General features: G+C 44.6%; 1 protein-coding gene across 3 annotated transcripts in view; it reads left to right on the top strand.

The window, feature by feature from the left end:
* Window positions 1-22,685: 22,685 nt before the first annotated feature.
* The window catches only part of WDR36 (WD repeat domain 36), a 35,642-nt gene continuing 31,411 nt past the window's right edge, over window positions 22,686-26,916 (top strand). Inside the window, exons 1-3 of one of the 3 annotated variants that reach the window (XR_012626964.1) lie at window positions 22,686-22,998; window positions 23,098-23,166; window positions 25,869-25,896. Coding sequence is in view for 2 of the 3 variants with exons in the window: in XM_074855069.1 (XP_074711170.1) it covers window positions 22,798-22,998; window positions 23,098-23,166; window positions 25,869-25,896 (298 nt within the window). In the remaining variant the exon portion in view is untranslated. Of the gene's footprint in view, window positions 22,999-23,097; window positions 23,167-24,328; window positions 24,666-25,868; window positions 25,897-26,916 lie in introns of those variants that run through there. The other 2 variants (XM_074855069.1, XM_074855070.1) reach the window with 2 other exon arrangements.

The following is a 26,916-nucleotide window of genomic DNA, read 5'->3' as shown; positions in this document are numbered from 1 at the left end:
CTTAACAGCTCTTCCACCAGTAAGAGGCAACTGTGGAGGGTAATTCATAAAATTCCCAAGGGATGGGAAAAGGGGTGTCTAGGAAATGAATATGCACTGTTTCTTATAACAAAAGGGACATGAAACTCTCATGCATCAGATTTAAAACAGACAATGGAAGTGTTTTTTTACAAAACACATAGTCAAGCTGTGGCATAAATTGCCTCAGGAGCCATGGAAACCAAACATAGGAATGAACTCAGACAGGGCTTAGAGCAATTTGTGCAGGATAGGTCCACTGGGGCCTATTGAATGTCACTGACTGAATGAAGCCTCCATCTGAGGAAGTCCTTGAACCACTGACTGTCAGAAACAGGGTAGTAAGCTTAGGCAACATCCACTTTGTACATGATTTGTTTCTAGTACTCTTTTCCAAAGCATTAATTACTTGAGACAGGATAATAGAATCATTGCAGCATTATGGACCTCGATCTTGATCTTCTTTTCTTCTGGGTTTGTTTCAGGCCTATGCTGGGCAAAAGCACTCTCAGAGATTAGGCTTGGTCTTGGGCCCCTTGCTGCCATTCATGAGATGTTGGAGGTTGGTAGTAAGTCTTTCGACAAGACCATAGTCTAGCTCATGATGGATGTAGAGAAATTTTTTTGGGGGGTCTCACTGCTGTTTTTCCATCTCCACAACTTCCCTGGAGCTCTTCCCATTACAGGAATTTGCCCTCCCCAGCTTCTCCAGCTTGGCAGGTACGTGACTCAGCTAAGATAGGACCAGGCCATCCACTCTCTCCAAAAGTCCATGAATCCCAGGATTTTTCCACTGGGAAGCACAAAGCCTGACTGACACTGTGCTCAGAAGGGTGTACAACTCATGGAGCACCTTCCTGAAATGGGGATTTGCCCTGCTACACAAAATGAACTCTTAAAGCAACAACAGGCATGAGGAGACACAAAAGGGTTGGTCCAAGTAAGAAGTAAAGCAGCTCTCAGCACAGCCAGACCTCCAAGACCATGGGAGTAAGCTCAAAATTCAGGTATGTCTCTATATGGATTCAGTCCATTCCATAAGTGAATTATATACCATAATTTAAAAGTGTATGATCATAACTCACAAGAGTGTCAGCATCATAGAGCCTTATCTTCACACATAACATCTCTTGACCATTCTGCTGCCCACAGTCCCTACTGTTTGGATTTGTTATACTAAACACTATCTTTCTCCTCAGACATTCACGGACATTTATATATGTCTTTCTCGTACTTTCCAATTCTGGAGGCATTTTCCTCCAATATTAAAGTTTCTTACACTTCCATTTTAATGATGGAATTATTTTGTGTTTGAAGATTAAAATGTCAAATCAAACACACATTTTTAAAATAAGAGAAAAAAACCCCAAGATTTGGAAGAGAAAAATGTGGCTCATTTCTAAAGCAAAGAGAAACATTTATGAAATTTGTGAAATCCCCAAAATTTTTTTCTTTTTTTCTAAGGAATTGAAACAGCTCTCTTCTAACATCCTTTGCACTGGAGGCAAGGAAAGTAATAAACATAATACTTATTTTTAAATATCCCTGGAAATTAACTTCCCTTTTTTAGCCTCTGGCTCTATCTTCACTTCATTTCAATTAAATTAAACATCTAGCCACAGTTTAACTTTTATTTTTAGGACTGAAGAAAACAAATGCTATTAAACCAGCATGATTCAGTAATGCAAGACTACAGGAAAAAGAAAAAGCAAACAGCATAATGCAATGTCTAAACTCAGATGTCATTTTCAAAGACAAATGAAACTGATAATCTCTCAGCTGCAAAGCTGAGTCTAGTTTCTGTTAAAGAAAAATTTTGACCACAAATGGTCAGAAGTCTAACTGACCTTTAAAAGTAGGTTGAACAAATTTTGGTTGTTCAATCCAAATACAAGAACCCTGAGGGGAAATAACATCCCTCAAGAGTATAGAAAACATCTGCAAAGAGCAAAGAAGTGGTGTGTTCTCTTTTTCCCAAGTGGGGAAGATAACGTTTAATGGCTTTAAACTATGCTACAGGTGGCATAGCACAGACATTAGAAAACATCATTTGAATAGTAGCACTACAGAAGCTTGTCTTGAACAGTCATTTATTTTCATAACTTGATGTAATCAAGCACCTGCTGACAGGCCTTCTGTCAGAAATAGTGTAGATATAGTTGATTGTGCCTTGAGGAAGGGTTTAAAAGATTATCTCTTGACAGATGTTCTAGCTGTATGTATTTTTATGAATAATGAAGTGTTGCCATTGTTTATATTCCCTTCTTAAGTACTAGGTATGTGCTTCTTTCCCTCATTTACTAACTGCTAATAGATTTGTAGAAACAGCTCCCTTTGCATGTTGTAATCCCTGCCAATTGTAATTCATTTGGAACCTCACCCATTAAGATTTAATTGTTAAAAATAATCTTATTCCTCTATACTTGGCCTTAGTTATGATAAGTATCAGCTCCAGAGAGACCAAGGCAGAGTTCTTGCTGTAAGTAGTACCATCAAAAGAGGGAAGATAACCACACTACTGTCCTTACTTGCCATTGATTTTTCCTCTCCAGACAGCTTCTATCCCAGCTCCTACATTAAAATCTTCTTTGACAAAAGCTAACTGTCTTTTTTCTAGGTAAATGTTTTATTCTCTGCCAGGATTCAGCAATGGGGGAAAAGGCTTTCTCAGAATGGGACAGCAGTCTCAAGGGATTTCTCTGAAAATCACTCTTGTAATATGACAAATTTTTACAGAGGGAGACTATCACGAGCCCCCTACTTACTAGCTTTCTAGATTTGATTTTTTTTTTTTTTTGAATGCTGAAGATCAGAGATTTGCAGACAGTTCATGTTAAAGTTGTATTAAATATGGCTTTGGCCTGTTCAGGGTTTTCCTCTGTTCCCCACATATGGGCTTATCCCCCACTGCAAAACAGGATTCCCTGCAGGCAAGGTGGTGTTGCCTTGGGGAGGTACATGAGACAGTGATTATTGGAAAATCTGTGGTATTCGATCTGTGGTTTTCTCTTTGTTGCTCATCTTCTCTTAATATATAGTCAATAATGATCTCAGACACTACATGAGGTAGCCTGTCTTCTCTCCTTTTTGTACTCATTCACCACTACATCGAAAAATTGGGAGATTAGGGTTGAATAAAAACATCTGAGAGTGTATGGCTGAAGCTTGTATGACATTTCTCTTTGTAGGCTAAAATGGTTATACAGAAATTAATTTGTGGTTAAAGAATGAAGAAATTTTCCCCCACGTTTAACTCTGATTCACCATATTACTCAGATTTATTTTCTTCTATGCTTAATTAGGAGACTGAAAATTGATGTTTCTGTTGATGGGCAAATCTCTCAGTTTTCATTTTGATACTGATCTAATCAGATTTACCAAAATTACTTCACTAAATGAAACAAGCACAAGTATGAACACTCTCATTTATGTGCTCATTCTATGTAGCCTTGATAACAATAACTTCATAATGGGTGCTTAAAAATCTTAAAAATGTACTCATTGGGGGCTACTTTTCCTCCTGTTCTTAACAAATGACAGCTTGAGTATGATTTGCTTTCTTTTGTAACGTCTTCCCAAGAAATTTTTTAAGACCTAAATCTCCTTCCAAATAGCTGATTTATTTGTAGTGCAGTGTTAGCAAGAGGGGTTGAACACAGTCTTTTGAGTGATTTAGTGGCTGAGCTGTAAGATACCTTGTTATTTCTATATGTATGATGTCATCAACATTTTCTTTCCCCTTCTGTGCAACTACAAAGTAAAAATGTCATAAGAACCTTATCTGGAATTATTAGTAAAAATGTAACTAAGTCCTCTTCACTGAAGTAGAGTAATTCCCCATTAGATTTGATCCTTGCAAGCTAAAAAATACAAGTCTCCTTCAGAAATTGTAGGATGCACAATTTAAATATTAGATCTCAGAAGTTCAAACTGCTCATCTCAATTTCTTTGAAAAACCTCATGAAACAACATTGTATCATAGTCTTCACAACCTCACAGATCATCTGCCCTGTCTAGCTCTAGGAGTTGTGGTACTCATAATCTTATTTCTGATAAAAGTAGCCATGTCTGGAAACTGATGGAAGGCAATGTCTAGACTTTTTAAATTTCTTATTTATTTCCAGTATTTGGCATGATATACTTGGATGTCTGTTGCAACATGGGAATGTGTAAAATCTTAACATGTGCTTTCTCTCCCATATAGCTGCATTCAGGCCAGTGGTTGCTAAGGCACACACTTTTTTCTTCAAAGTTAAAAGCTAAAGGAAGGATGAGAAATTATACTTTCAGTTAACTGAATTTAATTCTTAAAAGCTAAGTGTGGAAAATTGTTCTGGAAAATATTTTTTCATTCTATCCAATTTATCTGAACCATTTCTGTTATCAGTGACACATCAAAATAATGTATATATTTTTTTTTAATTTGCTATGATAATTAGTGTCTCACTGTATAAACATAACCTGCATACACTTAAAGTGGTTTTGCCAGCTTTTATCAAATTTAACAAAGCATTTACCAAAACCACAACAAATACTGTCTCTGTCAGAAAGATACGATCTATAATTGAGTCCTTTCTAAAGACCGATGGAGGTTTATAATCATTGGAAACAGATTGGGATCTTCTATATCAGGAATTAATTTTACTCTTTAATTTCCTGTGAATTTCTCACTCAACTTACTTTAAAATATTTGAAAAGGCTCAAAAAGTCAAGCTTAAAAAGTTCACTTTAGTAATCAGACAGCAAACTCAGGTAGCACTGTTATATGCCCACCCCTAAGAGAATAATTTGACTGCCTGGGATTAAGTATTAACTAAAGGCAGTTAATGAAATCAAGCTCCCTATTTTGAAGCTCAGATTCCCTTACATGTTTAATGCTGGCTTGGAGGTGTGCTCAGAAGCATGACACTGGGGAAGCTGGGGTTAGAACCTGCCACCAGTCCAAAACTGGAAAGAGGAATCAAAATTCTCCACTGTTCTTGGGATGGCCTGATTTACTAGTCTCACTCAAAATGCAGTTGAACAGAGCTTGCTAATCAGGCCAGCATTCATGCCGGAGGAGTGCAAAGCAGGAAGCAGATGGTGTTTGAATGTGCTATTCAGGTGGGAGGACCTGAGTGATTTACCCTATTCATTCTGAAAGAGGTTGGGCACTTTGGTCGCCCGCAACTAGGACATTGTCTTAGCCCTAAGGTTTAGGTAGGACTTGTTCCTTAAAGATGTTTGTCTCATTATTGACAACCTAGGTGGGCAGCTGAAGCACTTTTGATTTCTCTGTCAGAGTGAAGCATGAGATTTTTAGGTCTGTGTTGTAATCAGGACTAAGATGACAACTATCGAAATCAACCAAAAACTCATAAACTAGTATGTCACAAACTCAAATAAAGTCACTATTTTCAGGGTGTGCAGAGTTTCAAAATCACAGAATCACAGAATTGTTGAAGCTGGAAGGGACCTCCAGATGCCATCTAGTCCAAGCTCCCTGCTTCAGCATGGCCACCTAATGCCTACTGCCCAGGACTGTCTCTAGATGCCTTTTGAATATCTTCAGGTATCTGCTGCCTCCCTAGGGCCCAGGTTTAACATGTGATGAGAAAACTTCATACCCTGGTACAGCCCTTGGATTATTAGCCATTGTTGATTTTTCATGTAGGCAGCAATGAAGTTGCAATAAGAAGTCCAAGGACAATCAAGAGGGACTTCAGGGCCTTGGGATGACTGGTTAAGGAAACAGGAGCACAAGTAGTGTTCTCCTCTATCCTTACAGTTGCAGGGAATGGTGAGGAAAGAAACAGGAAGACTCAGCAGATCAATACTTGGCTCCATGGCTGGTGTCACCAACAGAGTTTTAGGTTTTGGGACCATGGGTTGGACTACACAATACCAGGCCTATTGGCAACAGAGAGGGTACACCTGTCTTAAAGAGGACAAAGGGGGTTTGCACAGAAGTTAACAGGGCTCATTGCAAGAGCTTTAAACTAAATTTGGAAGGAAAAAGGAATAAAACCAGGCTCACTAGAGATAAGCCCGGGGTGGCACACCAATGTTAAAGGGACAGTTTTAGCAAGGTCCTTCAACCTGCTCCACAGTGTGCTGAGTACACTGGAGCACATTTGAAATGTACTAATGCACACAACACCCTAGCCATCTTAGTGGAGGTAGGGGTTGGAGATCCACACAGCAGCAAAGACAAAAGACTTGTTGATGCATTAGAAAGCATAGAAACACCTGAAAACAGTTGCATAGCAATTAGGACTTCTCCCTCATAAAAGGTGGCAGGATCAATAGCCCAACTGAAGTGCATCTACACCAATACACACAGCATGTGCAACAAACAGGAGGAGTTGGAAACCATTGTGCAGCTGGGAAACTATGATGTAATTGCAATCATGGAAACATGGTGGGATGACTCATACAACTGGAGTGCTGCAATGGATGGCTATAAACTCTTCAGAAGGGGTAGGCAAGGAAGGAGAGGCAATGGGGTAGCCGTGTATGTTAGGGAGTGTTTTGACTGTCTAGAGTCTGATAATGGTGATGAAAGGGTTGAGTGTTTATGGGTAAGAGTCAGGGGAAAGGCCAACAAGGCAGATATCATGGTGGGAGTCTCTTATAGACCACTCAACCAGGATGAAGAGACAGATGAAATATTCTGTAAGCAGCTGGAAAAAGTGTCACAAATGCTAGCCCTTGTTCACATGGGGGACTTAGCAAATGTCTGCTGGAAATACAATACAGCAGAGCAGAAACAGTCTAGGAGGTTCCCGAAGTGTGTGGAAGATAACTTCCTGACACAGTTGGTGAGGGACACAACTAGGCAAGGTGCCCCACTGGACCTGTAGCTTAGCAAACACTTGTGGGTGATGTATGGTTGGAGGCTGTCTTGAGCACAGTGATCATGAAATGATAGAGTTTTCAATTCCTGGAGAAGTAAGGAGTGAGTTTAGCAGAACTGTTACCTTGGATTTCTGGAGGACAGACTTTGGCCTGCTTAGGGGCCTGGTTGACAAAGTCCCTTGGGAGGTAGTCCTGAAGGGCAAAGGAGTCCAAGAAGGCTGGACATTCTTCAATAAGGAAATCTTAAAGGCACAAGAGCAGGCTGTCCCCACGTGCTGGCAGGGAAGAAGATCGGCCTGTCTGAACAGAGAGATTTGGCCAGAACTCAGGAAAATAAAGAATCTATGAACTTTGGGAGAAGGAGCAGGCAACTCAGGAGGACTACAAGGATATTGTGATGTTATGCAGGGAGAAAATTAGAAGGACTAAAGCCCAATCAGAGCTTGATTTGTTTACTGCTGTTAAAGACAGTACAAAATGTTTCTATAAATACAACAACAAAAGAAGGGCTATGGAGAATCTCCACCATTTATTGGATGCAGGGAGAAATATAGTGACAAAGGATGAGGAAAAGACTGAGATACTTAGTGCCTTCTTTTCCTCAGTCTTTAATAGTAAGACCAATTATTGTTGGAGGACAGGGACACAGACCAGAATGAAACCCCCATAATCCAGCAGGAAATGATTAGCCTATTGCTACCACCACTTAGACACACAAAAGTCTATGGGGCCAGATGGGATCCACCCAAGGGTACTGAGGGAGCTGGCAGAAATGCTCACCAAGCCACTTCCAATCATTTATCAGCAGTCCTGTCTAACTGGGGAGGTTCCACTTGACTGGAGGTCAGCAAGTGTGACACCCATTTACAAGAAAGACCAGAAGGAGGATCTGGGGAACTACAGGCCTGACCTCAGTGCTGGACAAGGTTATGGAGTAGATCATCTTGAATGCAATCACATGGCATGCACAGGAAAACTAGGTGATCAGCCAGTATGGGTTTATGAAAGGCAAGTCCTGCTTGACTAACCTGATCTTCTATGACAAGATGATTCACCACTTAATGAATGAGAGAATGGCTGTGGATGTTGTCTACCTGGACTTTAGTAAAGCCTTTGACACCGTTTCCCACAGCATTCTCCTAGAGAAACTGGCTGTTCATGGCTTGGATGGTTGTATTCTTTGCTGAGTAAAACACTGGCTGGATGACCAGGCCCAAGGAGATGTGGTGAATGGAGTTAAATCCAGCTGGCATCTGGTCACAAGTGTCATTCTCCAGGGCTCAATACTGGGACCAGTTTTGTTTAATATCTTTATCAATAATCTGGATGAGGGGACCAAGTGCACCCTCAGTAAATTGGCAGATGACACCAAAGTGGGCGGGAGTGTTGATCTGCTTGAGAGTAGGAAGGCTCTACAGTGGCATCTGGACAGGCTGGATCAATGGGCTGACCCTAATTGTGTGAAGTTCAAAAAGGCTAAGTGCTAGGTCCTGCAGCTGGGTCACAACAACCCCATGCAGTGCTACAGGCTTGGGGAAGAGTGGCAGGAAAGTTGCCCAGCAGAAAAGGACATGGGGGTGTTGGTCAACAGCTGGCTGATTATGAGCTGACAGTGTGCCCAGGTGGCCAAGAAGGCCAATAGCATCCTGTCTTATATCAGAAATAGCGTGGCCAGCAGGACTAGGTAAGTGATCATCCCCCTGTACCCTGCACTGGTGAGGCCGCACCTTGAATACTGTGTTCAGTTTGGGGCCTCTCGCTGCAAGAAACACATTGAGGTGCTGGAGCGTGTCCAAAGAATGGCAACGAAACTGGTGAAGGGTCTGGAGAACATGTCTTATATGAGGCAGCTGAGGGAACTGGGGATGTTTCATCTGGAAAAAAGGAGGCTCAAGGGGAGATCTTATTGCCCTCTACAACTATGTGAAAGGGGGTTATAGTGACATGGGTGTCGGTCTCTTCTCCCAGGTAGCAAGTGATACGACAACAGGAAATCTCCCCAAGTTGCACCAGAAGAGGTTTAGATTGGATATTAGGAAAAATTTCTTCATCGAAAGGGTCATCAAGCATTGGAACAGGCTGTCCAGGGAGGTGGTTGAGTCACCATCCCTGGAGGTATTTAAAAGACATGTAGACATGGTGCTTCAGGACATGGTTTAGTGGTGTTAGTCAGTGTTAGGTTTACAATTGGAGTCGATGATCTTAAGGGTCTTTTCCAACATAAATGATTCTACAATTCTAAGTATAGAAACTCCACAAGCTCTCTGGGCAATCTGTGTCAGTGCTCAGTCATCCTCACAGTGAAAAATTCTCTCCAGATGTTCAGAGGGGACCTCTGGTCCTGTCACTGGGCATGACTGAAAAGAGCCTGGCTCTGTCCTCTTTGCACCCTCCCTTCAGGCATTTATATATGTTGACGAGATACCCCTGAGCCTTCTATTGTCCAGGCTGAGCAGTCCCAGCTCACTCAGCCTGTCCTCCTAGGAAGGATGCTCCCGTCCCTTCATCACCTTCATGGCCTTTCACTGGACTCTCTCCAGTCCATATCTGTCTTGTACTGGGGAACTTAGCACTGGACACAGTACTCCAGGTGTGACCTCAACAGTGCTGAGAAGAGGGGAAGGATCACCTCCCCTAACCTGCTAGCAACATTCATTCTAATACACACCAGGATATTATTTTCTGCCTGTGCTACAAGGGCACATTTGTGGTAGAGAGTGTTTGACATGTTTCACTAACATGTTAATGTCTTTGTTCAGTTTGTGTCCTAGAAACAAACCAGGCAGATATTTCATACTTCCTTCAGAACTTCAAGAAAGCCCACATGAAGGAGTTTTTAAAACACTGGGGATGTCCAGACAATAAAGCTATGTGTTAATGAACTGCCAAAACTTTAGCAAGACTAACAGTGACACTTACGTTAAGAACATGAGAAATGTCTTGGGATCCATGAGCCATCTGACTTCTCCAAGGGCTAACTGGAGAATGAAGATAAATCTAATTACATATCATAGCTGAGGGTATAAGGAAACCTGTGTTTCTGTTTTTTCCAGATTTCAGTAAATATTTCAGAGAAAACTGTCACTTGCAAAGTATGATGCTGAGATAGATCAGTAACAAAATCCCTTTGGAGGGCTATATGACCTGTCATGGAACATAAAGCTTTTCCTCCTATCAGCCAGGAAGAGAAAAGTACCTTCCAACACATGTGATGGAAGATGGCTGGTCTGAACCCTGAGAATTCTGGTTTGTATTCAAAACATGGGCATAAAAGGGAGATTTTGTTCTTGTCCATGGCTTTGCTGGAGCTTCAGAAACGTTAGATGTGGTTTGGAAGTCTGGGAACCATGCAGACATAGGAAGAGTAGTTTAGATAAATGCAATGCTGACCAGAAAAGGCCACAAGAAAAGATGAGCAAACTTGAGAAGATGATGTAAAAAAGCACTCTAAACCAGGAACATCAAACCAGCAAAATGGTTTGGAAAAGATTTAAAATGGTTTGAAAAACAGGTTTTTGAAAATGACCTCCCAACAGCTCTTATGAGATATTCCCCATGACTGCACATTTGTATCTGTTCATAATGGGAAAGTTGTGTGCAAAACCTGGCCCTCTGGAATTTGTACAAAATGACAGAGTTTATGCTACTTGAGCTAATACCTGTCTGGACTTAAATACAGTTAATAGATAATGTATTAAATACCAGGAAAGTTTTTTTATAAATAAAGTATACAGCTATTTTCTCTGCAACTATAAGTGAATTAAATAGTTTAGAAGCTGATTCACACTGAGAAAATTGTTCTAATGCTGAAGACAAAGTATGATATCATCAGCACTCAGCAGGGAAAGGGTGAAGTATTTAAAACCCACTTTACAACTTCTGTTTTGGGGAGCTTTAGCTATCAACATTCTTGTGTACTTGAACCAGATTGTCATTAATTTTCTGAGTGTTTCTGGCAATTGGAAAATATTGAGGAGAAAAAAAGATCATAAATTGTTCTATAAGGGAGGATAATAAAGGAGAGAAGGACTAACAAAAGATTTCAATATCTATGAGAATGGTTCCAAAATAAAATCTGCTGTGCAAGTAATGAGGAGAGGATGTATGTCTATTAATAAAAAGAAGATTGAAGCTATGCATGACTTGACAGCTTTCCATGCACTCCTGAAATAGAATTTTTATAGGGACCCATTCATAATGTTTGCTCCTGCTGCAAAACCTTAGCACAGAGTCTCAATAGCTGCTTTAATGGCTCAAAACTACTTCTGATTTTATAATTTCAAAACCTGAAAATAGTCTTCTTAATTACCCTTAGATTAATACTTGCATTTCTAAAGGAAATTGAGCAGGATGAAATTATTTTCAAAGTTTCAAGTTGGTAGAAATAACTTACCAGGATATAAAATATAAATCTGCACACAGTTATGTTTCCAAGAAATTCCAGATCTACAAACAACTAGGAATGTCAATATTATATTTTAACAGAAAGAAGGATGGATAGAGTTGGTATAAGGTATGATATTACAATGACTGTATAGCCATTTCTGCTACAGAGCTGGTTCTTAGTGCAAATCCAGTAGGGAGACCTGCCTGAGCACCTTTCTCTGATGTTCTAGAGAAGAAAAAGGAAGTTCTGAGACAGCTGGAACCCTAATGGGTTCAAGCTCCTGCTCTGACGTCTATCATAAGGTAAGAACAGAGGCACAAGCTCTTCTTTACTTCTTTCTACACCTTCTTTCCACAGCCTCCAGGAAAAAGAGATTGCACATACATTCCTTGGAACTAAATAGAACTGCACAAAAGGAGTAATTTATTCGTGCCATCTGTTTCTTCTCCTAAGGGAAACAAATATTACCATTCAGGCAGTTGCTATTATATAAATGAGAAATATTACATTTCAATATGTGAAATATCTGTTTTAAATATTTCTGGGCAGTTAACATCTAAATGTTTTCATCTAAATAGAAGTTATATACTGTTCAGCTTCAGCACAAAGATAGTAACTTGTAAACTGAGAAATTAGAAAATACTCTTCGATAATGATGGCTTGTCCTTCAAAAAACTTAACTTTTTAAAGAATGTTTCTATCTGAAAAAGTTACCACATCTAAATTCCCTAATGCCTCCTAGTTTTTTATTCTTGAAGTTACATATATCACCATATTTTACTGGAAACAATGTACTTAAATTTATACTCTGCAGTCTATTTTTCCCAGTGAAATATGTTACTTTCTGGACATCATTTGTTACCATTTGTAGTATCTTTTGCTTTGAAGTTAAGCTATTAAATCTATATGCTGTACTTCTATTTATTAATGTTTCCTTTGTGCTATTTCACCTTATACAACATTGCATTAATCTTTCCAAAGGCTATTGTCATGAATATTTCTGCCTAGTTTTCAGTAGCTCTCTATTTTGAGACCATGTGTGCATATAAATATAACAAGATCAGGGTGAATTTCAGTTTCTATTTTCTTTTTTTTTTCTTTTTTTCTTTTTCTTCTTTTTCTTCTTTTTTTTTTTTTTAATAGTAAAAGTATATTTTGAACTGAAAAAGAAAAAAGACCTGTTGTCAATTAATCTCTGACTGAGTTATTCTTGTGTGAATGGTTGTGTGGCACACATGAAGGCTGGCACACAGCATGTTAAGTACCTGCTTGATGTGGAGTCTCAGACAGCAGAGTCCCCTCCACTTCCACAAATCATGGCTTTGCTGTTTCTTCATCTTCTTCCCACAACTGGAAAATCAGAGTGCAGCTCTTTTAAAACAATGCTGGAGTTGAAAGCAGCAGCTTTGAGTTATTTCATGCTGCGTAACACACAGTGAATCAAGACTCACAAGACCAGGAAAAAGGTTAGCCCAATCTTTCATATCATAAGCCACAGAAATGGCTGGGTTTACACAAATGTCAATGCCAGAGGGCCATACGTTCTGTTCAGAATGGCCCTTAAAAGTGTGATTAAAAAATTGGTTGACAACTTACAAATAGTTATAGCTTTAAAATGCCAAAGTGAGGTGGTTCCAGTTGCTCATAATTTTTGTTGAGACATTAAACAGACATCCACTTACATGAGTAAGCAGGCATTTCCCAGTAGCAACCTTTCTGAACCTGCTCATCTAGACTGTAAGAAAAATGTCTCCCAGTTTAGTTTAACCTATCAGACCCTACTGCCGTCTGCAGCAGGAACTGGCTCCCAATTTCCTCTTAGTCTCCACTGCCCATGAGGTGTCACAGAGCAGCTGCAGTCAAACAAATATTTGGTTTTTAATTCCCTGCAGGTCAGGGCCCTACCACCAAAGAGCAATTCCCAGTAAGGCATCCCACATCTCCTGTGCCATGGGGAAGGAGACAGAAAAAATCCCCATCATTTTTCTTTCCTCCACCTACGACCTCCCTCTTTCCCACTTCATTCTGAGTGAAACAGCACCCTCACTGTGACAGCAGAGGATGTAAGTTTACTCAGCAGTTAGTTACTTAGGGGCGTTTGTTACATGGCCATCCTTCAGGCTGCATTGCAGTCAGTCAGTACTGTGCTGTCGTTTGGCTCCTGTCATGCTTCCCATGGGATGAGGTTTCTGTCTCCTGAAGGGAAGAACCTTCCCTTTAGCACTGCTTAAACACAAATCTAAATTCAAAGTCTCATTTTCCTGTCCATCCCACTTACTTCACACCCTGCTTTGAATGCTGGGCACCTCTGCCCTGCAGCTCTCAAGACTATGCACACACCTCAGCTCTTCTTTGCCTGAGCTCAGTGTTCACCCCCTCTGCCAAATTAAACTTGTCTTGTGTTCAAGCTCTGTTTCGATGCCTCTACCACATGCTATGTTTCCTAATCACACAGAACTCATGTGAGAAGTGTTTTGCTTCAGTCAAGTCATGACTGCAACTGACCCACACCAGCAGCAGGTCTGAACTGGTGCTTCTGGCTTGGGAACGGGTGTGAAAACCCTTATTACTTTTCTGCTCATGCCATCTGTTAGCACTAGCCCTCTGTCCTTCACCCAGCCTGGCTTGTGTTAACAGATAGCATGAGCAGAAAAGTAAGAGGAACATTAAAGATAGAGAGATGGAAGACATTTGGATTATCTGAAAGCAGGCTTTTGGAGGGAGTAAGAAGGGGTGGCAGCAGGGTTGAGAGAGCACATGGCTGCCTGTGGCCAGGCTGGGACTTGGGGAGTAGCTTGGGGCCGTCAGGCAGGTACTGCATGGAGATGTGGTGCATACCCAGGGATCAACAGGGACATGAAACTTCAAACAGGATGTAATATGTGAAAAACATGAAAGGGATATATGCACATTTCACCTCGACTCCAGCTTTGTTAACCTCACACAAGCTACAGGTTACCTTATCCAATGTAATATTCTGGTGGGGTGGTTCTGGCAGGAGGCAAAAGCTCAATTTCCAGGCTCCATCTCCCCCAGGAGTGATGCCAAAGAAGCCGTCATGTCTGAAGAGGAAGCAGCAGCTCCTTGCATCATTGCCCTGTGCTCCAGGGTGCGTGGGAAATGCTGATGCCCTCCCCAGGTGCAGAACAAGCAGCCTGCCTCTCTCTGCTGTTGGGCTGGCGAGGGAGGGAAGGAGCCATGAACGCAAGAACAAATAAATGAACAGATATGCTTTCAGTGCAGGTATTCCTCCAGCTCTTTCAGGCTGACAAGTAGGGCAGCCCAAAACAGTGTCCTGTAAGGTGCTGACATGTGTTGTAGCTTTCCTGGGCTGTCTTGAGACCAAGGGTCATTTGCAGCAATTTGATGCAAACCCAAGGCCATGAGATGCAAGGAGTCCTTGACATTATTTCAGATGTTATTAAGGAAGACTTCTGGGTGGAGGGCTTCCTATAGGAAGTGAGTATGCCTGGGATATGCAACAACTGAGCAGCAACACTGAGGATTACAGTTCTGGGTGAAGATACTTTAAACCATGAGTAAAGTGAGAGTTAGACATCCCCTTGGTTCTAGTTAGCAGGAATTTCCATTTGTTTTCCATGGGGCTGTATTACATCTGTCCCTTACTCGACAATCTTTCCTGGAAAAATATAACTCAGCATTATTTACATAGAGCAGATTTCTGGCACAATGCTCTTTTTGAGAGTAGGGGGAGAGAAAATTCAGCTAAATGCCAGGTTCCTTTAATAAAAAATAAAGCATATTGTAGCTGGGTACAAAACTGATCAGGCAATTATGAAGAAGCTTAATTTTGTTCATTTCTGCAGCCCTAGAAATACAACAGATTAATCCTGTTTTGATCTGAACCTTCCAGTACTGGCTATTTCTGCTTCAAATTTTTACCGAATCAGCCCAAAGGCACAAGCTTGTCAACACTGCACTTCAGTCAGAAACACCAAGACAAGAAGACGTTTTGTAGCAAGCTGTTTGTAACATTAAAGTTATGTTCCTCCTAATAGTGAGTATGATATCTCAGTATTATTACTGCTTAATTTAGAGCTTCTCATTCAGTCATGTGTGATTTAAATCAATTACTAACTTTACTAATACTTGTGAGAAAAAAATCTTAATAATGTCTTTTTTTCTTTAGAGTACCCTTTAATTACACTGATAATGTTAAATTCATAGCAGTGTTTGTCTCGTTATATTCCTGTTAAACAGTGTGCAACTGAAATGTTCAGAAGCGTTTTATAAAATTGTCATTGCATAAAGTTAAACCAAGCCACAAAGTGCATGGAAGAGGAAATATAGGAGAAGGAACAGGCTACTGTTGTTTTTTTAAAGACTATCAGTTGTGTATCAGAAAAATGAAATGTTATTTAGCAATCAAAGTTTCCAGTTGGATATATATCATTCTTCAGCTTCTCCAGAAGCTGTGGATTCAGTGACTGATCAAGGACAAGGATGTCCTTTCAGTTTCACTGCTTTCAACAGTGGTGAGACTGACTTTCTCAAGAATTCAGAGTTTTTGATTCACCTTGTTGAATAAGGGCCTCAGGGTTTCTCCCTTGATAAACCATGTGAATAATCCAACTAGGTTTCTACTGAAATAATTCTTGGATGAGACAAACATCAGATATTTGGTAAAATATTTCAAACATAGGGAACTGATGTTTCCTGATCTTTGCTAGCTGGAAAATCTTTGAACAACCTAGCTAAATGTGGTGGATTCGAAGCTAGAGTTTGAAGGAAAAATGACTGAGTAAAAGGTCGGTTGAGTTTCCTAACTCTGCTTTGGTGATTTAAAAAAGTTTTTCTGATATGGTCAGGCATAACCAGTTGTAATGACAGCCAGTGGATATCCAATGCTGATGTAAGGCGGTGTGCTGGGTTTGTCTGTGTGGTGGGAGTTTTTGGTAGTGAGGGAGGGGGCTACAGCAGTGGCCCCTTCTGAGAAGCTTCTCAAAGCTCCCCCAGCTCCAAGTCAGACCCACCTCTGGCCAAAGCCAAGCCAATTAGCAATGGTTGCCATGCCTCTGCAATAATGTATTTAAGGAGGGGAATCTGGGAGGAGGAGGTCGAATTTTGAGGAGAAGTTTTGAGGAGGACACCTATGCAAAACTGAGGTCAGTGGAAGAAAAGGAGGAGGAAGCGGGGGAGATGTGGCTTTGCAGAGACTCCCTTACAGCCCATGGTGAGATGGTAGTGCACTCCCTTGCCACCCATGGAGGTCCACAGTGGAACAAATGCTGACCTGCAGCCTGTGGACATCCCCATGCTGGAGCAGGTGACTGTGCCTGAAGGAGGCTGGGACTCTATGAGAAGAAGCCCCCGGTGTTGTAGTTCAGCACTGGGAGGATTGTAACATGTGGGGGGAACCCATGCTGGAGCATCTCATGAAAAGCTGCAGCCCATGGGAAGGACTCATGCCAGAGAAATTTCATGGAGGACTGTCTCCTGTGAGAGGGACATCATGCTGGAGCAGGGGAAGAATGTGAGGAGTCCTCCTGCTGAGGAGGAATAAACAGTGGGACTGACTGCACCCTCCACTCCCTGCCCCCTGCACCGCTGGGAGTTGAGCAGGCAGTGAAATCAGGAGCAAAACTAAGCCTGGGAAGAAGGGAGGGCTAAGGGAATGTGTTTTTAAGATGTGGTAATGCTTCTAACTGTCCTACTCTGTCTATTAAGTGTTGTTGTTGTTAGTGTCTGAATTAAATTGATGTTCTTTTTCTTCCCCTAATGAGCCTGTCTTTTGCTCATGACCGTAATGGGTGAGCCACCCCTCCTTGTCCTCATCTTGCTTTCTGAGCCTTTTGCTTTATTTTCTCCTTCCCATTCCTGAGGGGGGAAGGGGTGAGTGAGCAGCTGCATGGTGCTCAGTTGTCCTCTGGACTCAAACCACTACAGGCAGGTTCATTATACTGCAGCAGCATGCCAAGAGTTATTTCATTACCAGTTTGAAGTGATGTCTTCCGTTTGCTCAGATTTTGCATGCACACTGGACTTGACTGAAGTATTTCCACATGCTTCTTTTCAATTTCTCCTCAAACACTACATTTCAAAGTGTAGGGACAATAAGTAACAGTATATTAAATTTGAGAGTGAAGAATAGCAGAGTTAAACTGGAGCACTACTGAAATAAAGGGGTAAAAAAGATGGCAGCACTCTTAAAATGACCATTCATTAACTCGGGAAAAGCAAGCTACACTTCAAAGAAAGTTAACATGTTAATAAGGTACAAACAGGCAAGACTAAAGTATCTGAACAACCTTAACTCAGATAAGATGAGAACCCCCCAAATCATGACATGGTTACAATTCTGGTATTTTCGCATTTGTGGACCAGAGTAGATGCAACTGAAGTCTTAAGACATTTGTTTATAACTTCTCATGGGATCTCAAAAGATGAGGAGTAGGAGAAAGCAAGGGAGGCATTTGACATCAGGTAGACTCTTCTCTAGCTAGGAAAGATAAAAGCTTACAAGTAAGCATTTAAGGGTGAATTTGGAAATGGTTGGAAATGGATAAGAACAGAAGGGTAAAAGACTTAGGGTCTGATATTGGAGATGTGGAAGCAGGAGATGCTTGTACAGGTGAAATGGAGATCGCAAGACAACAGGGGATGTCTAGTCAGCAGCTACCCAAATAAATACCATCATCACAGCCTATTAGATCAAAAGGATTAGATCTTTTTACAATAATGTGGACATACTCCTATGCTTTGCCGACAGGTCTTTTGATCTCTGGGGGAAGCTGAGAAGTATCAAAGGCAACAACTGCTACACTCTCTCAGAGCTGTTTTGTAAATTGCCAGTCACCAGCCAACCTCAGGCACTCCTGACAGCGATACACACACCTCTTCCAAGTGGCATGTGGAGGTCATCACCAGCATTCAGCTGCTGCTTTTGTTCAAGAAGGTAATCTAAACACACGTAGGGACAACTAGCCAGGCTTGTGTGTCTGGGATCAGGAAGAAAAGTGTCCAGACATCAGATGGGAATGTGGAAAAAAATGTGGCCAACACACTGAATTTCCATTATGTTGGAAATTATGATACTTCAAAAAAAATTTTACATCATTTTCTGAAATAAAATTGTTTTAACAAAAACATATGAAAAAATGTGAGGTCTTTGCACTTTTACCCCCATGCTCTATGTGGGGGTTTCTTGATGGTAGCATAGGGCATTTTTGCTTAGCTAGCTTGGTGCTAGCTTAGCTAGCTGGTCACCAGCAGTTAGATGGTGATGGGCACCACGGATGTGTGCAGTACCTTCTGCACCTGTGGAGCGGCCAGCAGGGAACTCTTCAGCCACAGCCTGATCCATGAAAACAGAAACCTGAGCAGTGTTTGCCCAGACAGATGGAGGATCTTCTGCATATGTGGCTGCTGGGAAGGGTGGGCACGTCACAGACAGGCTGCGTGCATCTGCCATGCCCCAGGGCAGCCTGTGCCGGGCACTGAGGCTGTGACATACACCATGCGTGTCCTCAACCACGGATTCACTTCCTTCCCACTTCCCCAGCTTCCCTCAGGTTATCACTGTCTCCCCCCACCTCTCCTTTCCAAGTACATAATTTCATAATTTAAGAAATTCCCAAATCCTACATATCCAACATATAATTATGTTAAACATCCTGGATATGACATCATTTCTGTAGCAGGGAGGTATTTTAGGAAGTAATATATTGCTCATGTGTACTAAAAAAAAGCGTAAGGTTTGCCTTTCAGCTGCATGTAGCAGGGTGTAACAATAAAAAATTGGCTCAGCGAATACAAGTCAAACTAACAAATTATAATGCCAGTAACATAATAATATTGATCAGAAATGTCTACGAAAGACAGTGACTTCTTGGCTTCAAACTCTTCCTCTCCCACTGAGGGCTGGCAGCAGTCCCACCCACACAGATACCATCTCAACCTGCAGCAAAATAGCAAAAGCTATTTCTCAATCCCATCTTTCTGCTGCTCAAGCACAGTCATAAATATGAGGCCTTCAAGACAAGAAGAAAGCAGGAATTAGGGAAGAAAGTAGAAGTGCTGGAAGTATAAAGCTCGATGAGAAAAAATGCCTCTTGTCACAAGTTATTTCTCTTAAAGGAAACTACTTTCAAATCCCTCAAATCTGGCCAACAGATCAGGTTCAAAAGCTACTGTCAGGAGTGAGGCCACAGCATTCTTATAGCTGCAGCAAATAAGAAAAGTTTTGAATTGCTATAGCTATAAAAATGGATAGATCTTTCAAAATTCCTCCCCCCTCCCCCCCCTCCCCCCCGACTTTCTGGTACATATGTCAGTAATTGAGCCTGTACCTCTGAAGAAGTTAAAGTAGAAAACAAACCTTAAAACTTATTCATAATAATTTTCCATTTCTGAGGTTACTGCTGGGTAGAAATTATAGACTGTTAAAATTGTTGACAGATACCATTTGTTCACAGAACTTTTCACACACAAGAAATGTGATTAAAAAAAAAAAAAAAGGAAGTGAATTCCTTTTTTCCTAACACTCATTTGAATTTACTTGCAAGCATGTTTTAAATGTCAAATTGTCTTCTATAGCCATATGCATTTCTGTTTCCTTTAAAAAACACCTGCTTCATTTGCTGATCTGATTATATCTCCACTGTCTGCTGCCACTTTGTCCTACTGCTAACTTCAGAGACACAACTTCAGAAATAAAAGCATGTGCATATTAACAGTGATGGAAAAGAATTTCAACCTAGTGTTATCTGCATTAAAACAAGTTGTAGCCTTTACCTATCTATACACAGGATTACTATGTCCTGTTTAGCAAGGACAAATAAACACTTTTATTTAACTATTCACAAGGTTGTTGTGTCCTGTTCAGTAAAGACAAATGAACAATGGAAAGTAAAAAATAACGTGTTCCTGCTCCTGTGTTACACTGAATTCATGGCAGGAACAGGTTTTTTGTCTGTTACGCTGCTCTTTTTCAGGAATACAATAAAACTCACCTGAAGTGACTTCCTTTATGCTAGGGTGCACCTCTGTTTATGCAGCTGTAAAACTAGAAACTGAAAAGTATGTGGAAGAATTGTATTTTTATTAACTTGCTAACTTTTATGAAGTCCATTAACAATTTCAGACAAAAAAAAAATCCAGAGAAAGATGAAGGCACACGGCTTTGCAAGTTAAGAAAACCTCAAGAGTTTCTGGAATATGAGAACAAGACGTCCTTTGGGAAACTGGGATTGTGGTGGTTGTTTGGCAACACTGTGCGAGTGATGAAGGGAAGCACCCTGATAAGACTCTCTCAAGTGCTAAGGGGTGCCCGAGCTCGGCTAAAGCTCAGCGCACCTGCTTTGCATCTGCATCTCAATTAGGGCAATAGGTTTTAAAGAATCGATTTTAAAACGTCGGGTTTGACTAGAGTTAGATTTATATCCACACACAGACAGGGTCAAAGGACTGATGCTACACTTTGAACCAGAGGCGAAGCCTGAGGAGCGCCGCACCCCGCCCCGTTCTGCACCTCCCCGGCCGGGGCCGGGCTGGGGCCTGGCACCTTCCGCCGTCCCGCTCCGAGCCCCGGGCCGGGCAGCAGGCAGCACCCGGCGAGGCTGCGAGGAGAAGGACAGGAAGACAGAAAGAAAGAAGGGAAATCCGGGAGGGGGGCGGGGGAGAACCCACTTAAACGGACAGGCACGCAGTATTGACTAATCTGCTTTGGCTCGTCCCCCGCGCGGCTGGCCAAAAAAGCCCTTTCTTTCGCGACGGTGGCAGTCCTCCTGGGTTTCCCTAATGACTCATGCCGGAGAAGGGTTCCCCGAAAACGAACGTGAACTTTCTCTGAAACTGAGCCGAGGCTGAGCTTAAAGTGTCCGCAGCCGTTCCCGCAACGGGACGAGAGGCACGGCTAGGTGCGGCTCAGCTGGGCTCGGCTCAGCAGTGCGAGCCCCGTGCAACCTGACCCGTCACGCCCCGAGGGCCGCGCCGCCCCGGTCGGGGCTTCCGCAAGCGGCTCCCGGGGCACTTTCCGTGAACGACTTTCGCGGGACCAGGGAACACCCGGTGGGGAGGGCGGCAGAGGCGTCGATGCCGGCCGGCTTGCGAGAAGGGGCTCCGGAGGCTCCTCGGGACGAGGGAGGCAGAGGGGTCATGCCGCCTCTCGCCGGCCTCCACCGCATCCCGCTCGCCAGTGCCAGGGGAAGCCTGGCCTCCGACGTCCTGAGCATCCCGGTCCCCAGTGTCCGGGACAGCCGGCTGCCCTCTCAGCTAGACAGACTGTCCCCACGGCAGAGCAAGTGCCCCTCGTCTGCACTCTATGCAGCCTGTGAAAGTGAAGGTGCTCTCCGGGGAAAGTAGTTTGTAAGGTAAAATGTTCATTTTTGAGAGAAAATAAAGTTGTAGGCGGCACAGGGAAATTACCATACTCTCCACCCGGTCCCGCGTTAGCGCGTTAAAACGATGCACTGGAGATGCCCCTGCGACCTCAGTGTGGAGGGTGTGAGCGTCCGTATCTGGGCAGTCCATCTGTAGGTGCCCTGAAGCTTTTTGTCTCGCCTTTGAAAGAAAAATGCGTGTTACTGCAATAGCCCACGATGGAGGTGGACCCCACGCACTCATGGGGAGGGCTATTCGCACTTGTTTCACGTAAAATTGGCTGTGTGGAGTTTTTTGTTTTCTTTTGTCTTGTGTTTGGATGCTGCGTTTGGTTATTATTCATTATTCCGGTTTTCTTTTCGAATCAGTGACATAACTTCAAGTCTGAATAATTATTATTTACAGTTCTGGAAAGAGGTTCATGAGACGTCCAAATGAGCCCCGGTTATGGAATTGGAAACCTTCATTTCCGTAGGCGTACAGGTACATATATGAAGCCAGCAACGATCTGAAGCCCAGCAGGAGAAAAACAACGTGTAACGAGACCATGGATAATCACAAGGGTAACCAACCAGTTTTTCTAGTGCTCCCGAAGCACCGTCATCCCTCTCTTCAGATCTGTCCTCCGTGCCTTGTCGGGTCACGTAGCGGTGCGGGAGAATTAACCTTTGGCTTTTTCTTACACAGTCTTTTGTGGCTTGATCATCTTTCTTCAGATCGCCGACTTACCGCGGGGATCCACCTACAATTTCAGCCTCTGTAACCACGACGAGATACAAGAGGATCTCCTAAACGTTTTGGATCCAAACATGACCGTTAAACAAGAGGTTGGTGGTTTCTCTGGTGGCATCGGAGGGAAACTGTCGGGACGGCACTGCCTCCACGATTTTACCCTTGACCGCCGGCAGCTACTTTCTGAAAATCTCGATTAGCAAACCGGGAGTTGGCTAGTTTAGGAAACCAGTGCCTGTGAAACAGGACGGGGAAGTTATGTCCTACTCTCCTCCGGCGACCTTCCTAAAATGTGCTTCGCTGAAGCTGGGACTGGCAGGGACGGAGAGCAGGAGCCCGGGCGGCTGCTGCCAGAGCGCTACCCGACTCTTCCCGGCGCCTTACAGACCCGTAGGACTGAAAGTCGCTTTGTGTAATGCTTCACCGACGCTGAAGATGGTGTCACGGTTGCAAAGGTGATAAGTGGTTCAGAAGCTACGCGGATGGTTCACACGCGCAGCCGACGCTTAGCGGAAAGATCAGCCGGCGGCTTTGGGGGCGGCGCACCGTGCGAGCAGCCCTGCCGCTCTCTCGGGCGGAGCAGCCCAGAGCCGGCTGCCCCGCACTGCCGCCCCCCAAGTCCCGCAGCCGCGCGGCCCCGGGATGGAAGGGAGCCGGGGGGCGGGAGGCAGCGCGCCGGAGCGGTAGGGACGTCTATAAGGGGGTGTCCGAGGCAGCCTGGCAGCCGGCGACGCCAGGGGCCATGGCTTTAATGAGCATCCCCTGTTGTTATTTCCCTCCAGGAGCTACAACTCGATTTTCACACCTGCGAGGACGCGCCCTCCCCGCCGGCGGGCCCGCAGCAGTCTGAGGTTCGCCCGGGTGCACGCATCCCCCGGCGGCTAGGTGGCATTCCCTTTCCATGAAAAAAAAAAAAAAAAAAAAAAAAAAAAAAAAAAAAAAAAGAAAAAAAAAAGAAGGGAGGGGGAGAAAGGGGAAAAAGGGGGAAAGAAGGGAAGGGGGGGAAGAGGGGAAAAGGAGGGAGAAGGGAAAAAAGGGGGGAAAAGGGAAAAAAGGGGGACAGCGGGGAGAAGGGAGCGGAGATGGGGAGTGCGGCGGGAGAAGGGGTGGATGGATAATCTTTTTTTAAGGATGCGCGGGGGCGCGCGGAAGGGAAAGGGGGTTGAGGGCTGACGGCTCCGGCGGGGCCGTGACCGGCCGTCTGCCCGCAGGGCTCCCGGCGGGCGGCGCGAGCGGGCCGGCTGCTGGAGTGCGTCCTGGAGAGAGCGTGGGGCTGCGGCCAGCGGCCACCGCTGTGGCGCAGCACCCTCTCCGTCCTGCAGCGGCACTGCCCCGGCTACCGGCCGCCACAGGTGGGTGCGGGACCGAGGCCGGGGCGTCGGGGCAGCCCTGCCGCGGGGAGCCCCGGGGGCAGCGCCGGGAGCTCCGCCGCGGCCGGCGGCGGGACGCCGACGCGTGTGCGGTGGCAGGCCGCTGCCGGGGAGGCGAGCCCAGCCCCGTGCGACGAGAGCAAGGCTCGGGAGCTGATGGCGGTGTGGAGAAGCTACATGAATTTGGGATAGGTGGCTTTTGGCGGGTGGCATATTTTTTTCCCACACCACCGGACTTTGCTGAATATTTATTGTCCGCCGTGTAGCCATCGCAACGAAATCATCCTGCGGGATATTTTTAAAATATATATAATTTATTAAAAAAAACCAAACCAAACAAACACCATCGGAAGTACAGAGGTTGTTCGCGCGAGTGGCCAGAACGCCCCGTGGTCCCACCCCCGCCGGGATGCGCCGCGGGAGGCCGGTTCGCCCAGCGCTCTGCTGCCTCGCCGCGCACGCGGCGGGGCTGCCCCACACCCGAGCCGAAGCCCGGCCTGGTGCTTGGTGAGGGGAAAGCGGGGTGGGGAGAAGAAGAATAAAAGGAAAAAACGAGCAATGGTGGCTGTGGGGAGTATTCGTAGGGGCGTTCGCGGGTGACGGCCCTCTGCGTGGTCTGGCGGCCGCCGCGGAGCCCGCCGGTTGGCGGCGCTGACACTTCCCTCCGCGCCTCGCCGGGCAAACCCGCGTCCGCAGCGTGGCGGCGGAGCAGCGTCGCCGCCGGCGGAGCGCGGTGCCGCCCCGGTAGCGGAACTGTGGCCGCCGCGGGGAGTGCCGGGAGGACTGGCCGGAAACGGGAGGGCGGAAGTTTCCGGCGGGCGCGCGTGGGAGAGATGGCGCGTGAGGGTGGCGGGCTCTTCGCCGGCTTCCGCGTGCTCGGCCGTTTCAGCGGCCACGTTCCACACGTCCTGCGCTACCACGGCCGCCACCGCGAGTTCTACCTGGCTGCCGCTGTCGGGCGCAGCGTCCACACGTACAACGTGAGTACGCGGCCCCTGGCCCCCCTCTCCTTTCCTCGGCCTCCTTCCCGCGCTGGGCGGCCGGGCCGCCCCGCCGCTGGCTGGTGTAGTGCCCGGGGGAGGCCGGGGCCCCGTGGGGCCACCCGTGCGGGCCCGAGGCCGGGCCGGGCCGCCGCCACTCTCCGCCCCCCAAGCCCCGGCCTTACTGTCCACAGGCGGTACGTGTGAGGAGGGCCGTGGCGCCCCGATAGCGGGCCTCGGCGGCAATCGGGGCTGCTCGCCGGCGGGTGGCTGGGAGGAAGGGAGACTGCTGGTCAAACAGGCCGGGACGGGCTTGTTTAGCCGTGTGGGGCAGCCCCGGTGGGTTTCTTTGTGCCCTGGCGGGTACAGTAAAGTCCATCTATCGAGTGGAGGAACAGCCAACTGCTGAAGCTTTTCCTTTGTTGCTAGATAAAGCAAAGCTCACCTGCAGTTTGGATAGCTGCAGTTTAACGTTTGAGGGCTACAATTTCTGGGGGCAGTCCATTAGGCCACGTTAAAAGTTCACCTGTACAGAAACAGGTGAGCATAATTCAGTTCTGTAAGATGAAAGCTTGTGATATTGAGTCACTTCTTCCCGTACAATGCAAGCACTTTCAGTGTACAGAAACAGTAACAAACCAGAACTGAATAGAGTGTTTATAGTGAACAGCAGAGTGCAGACAGCATAGATCTTCCAGTGCCTTTGTGGTGGTCTTTTAGTGTTCACTCTTGTCAATCTTCCCCACAGACATTGAACCAAACTAGTAATGATCATCACTGGGAAAAGATGACTGTTAATGAAGCAAATTCTCTGTGAACAAGGGTAGATAATAACATAGTGTGGTTGTAGTGGAAATAAAGTAGAAGCAGAGATAATGTGAAAACAAATTTGCTCAAGCTCTGCAAGGTATCTAAACGTGTGCTTAGTTTTCTGTGCGTTAGGGTAAAGTATATCAAGAAGCACAGCTTACTGTTGCTGAATGGTTGTCTTTTGGCAAATACACTGTCCCATTCCTTTTGACCTGCTATCTGTGGGTTTTCCTGTAAATGCTGTTATAAACTAAGATGAATAATTTTTCTGTCTTGTGAGGCATGCAAATCCATTATCTCATTTAGGTTGGTTCCTAGAATTTTTAATTTCTCTTTACAGCAAATTCATTGCAACCAATCACTAAAAATGCCTTTTTAACATTTTCATTGCAGGTGAAGAAGCTTGGTATTGTTGCTGTGAGTAAGTATGCACAGATTGTTCATTCCTGGTTGTTTGGTTTTTAACACATCTGACATTGGCACTTGATTCTTGACTCAGAAATAGAAAATTAATTGTTTGTACTGATATATATACTGAAATATGTTGAAAAGAGCGTCAGAAACATGGGATATCAATTTGGAAATAAGAGTGCTGTTGCAGCTGTAACTTAGTTCTCTTAGGGATATACCTTGTGAACCTTCTGTTTTTGTCATCTTGTTTTTCCAAGAACATCACTAGGCCTTAAGGAGTGAGCAGTGAATAAAGCTGTTAATTCCAGATCCCTCTTTTGGTTGTTTTTGTGATTACTAGAAGGCTGTGTTGTAGAAGGAAAATCATTACAGGGACAGAGCAGGTGTGGATGGGACTAAAAGTCTTCAGGGAGTGTTAAAAATTGGCGGACTGCTGGATATGAATCGATGGCTTGACATCCAGTTGGCAGTTGGTAACAAAGCGTAGCACCCTAGGTGTCGACAGCAAGGCCAGTGTTGTTCAACATCTTCACCAACAGCCTGGGTGATGAGGCGGTATGCACTCTTAGTAAAAATTTGCAGACAATACTATGTTAGGAGTAGTTGCTGACATCCAGAATGGCAGAGCTTCAGTCCAGGGAGGTGTTGCAAAATGTTAGGTGTGGGCCTAAAGGAACATTGCCAAGTTCAGCAAGGGCAAGTGCAGAATCCTGCACCTGGGACAGAACAAGCTGGGAACTGACTGACTGCATAGCATCCTGCTGAAAGGGAGCCGGGGCTGTGCTGGTGCCAGGTTGAACATGGACCAACAATGCAGTAACCGAATAAGGCAGGCCGTGTACTGAGCCACATTAGGAACACGGCCATCGGATCAGGGAAAGCTGTTATTCTCCTGTACTTCATGCTGGTGAGGTCATACCTGGACTGTGATACTACTCAGTGTGGTTCTTCCCCTCCCACTGCTCCCCTTTCAGGAGGGATACTGAGGAACTGGAGGGTGTCAGTGGCCAACAGCACACAGTATGAGAAG

Source organism: Strix uralensis, chromosome Z (assembly GCF_047716275.1).
Source record: "Strix uralensis isolate ZFMK-TIS-50842 chromosome Z, bStrUra1, whole genome shotgun sequence".
NCBI classification, from domain to species: domain Eukaryota; kingdom Metazoa; phylum Chordata; class Aves; order Strigiformes; family Strigidae; genus Strix; species Strix uralensis.
Note: the sequence above shows the minus strand (reverse complement) of the source record. Positions and strands in the feature narration are given on the sequence as shown.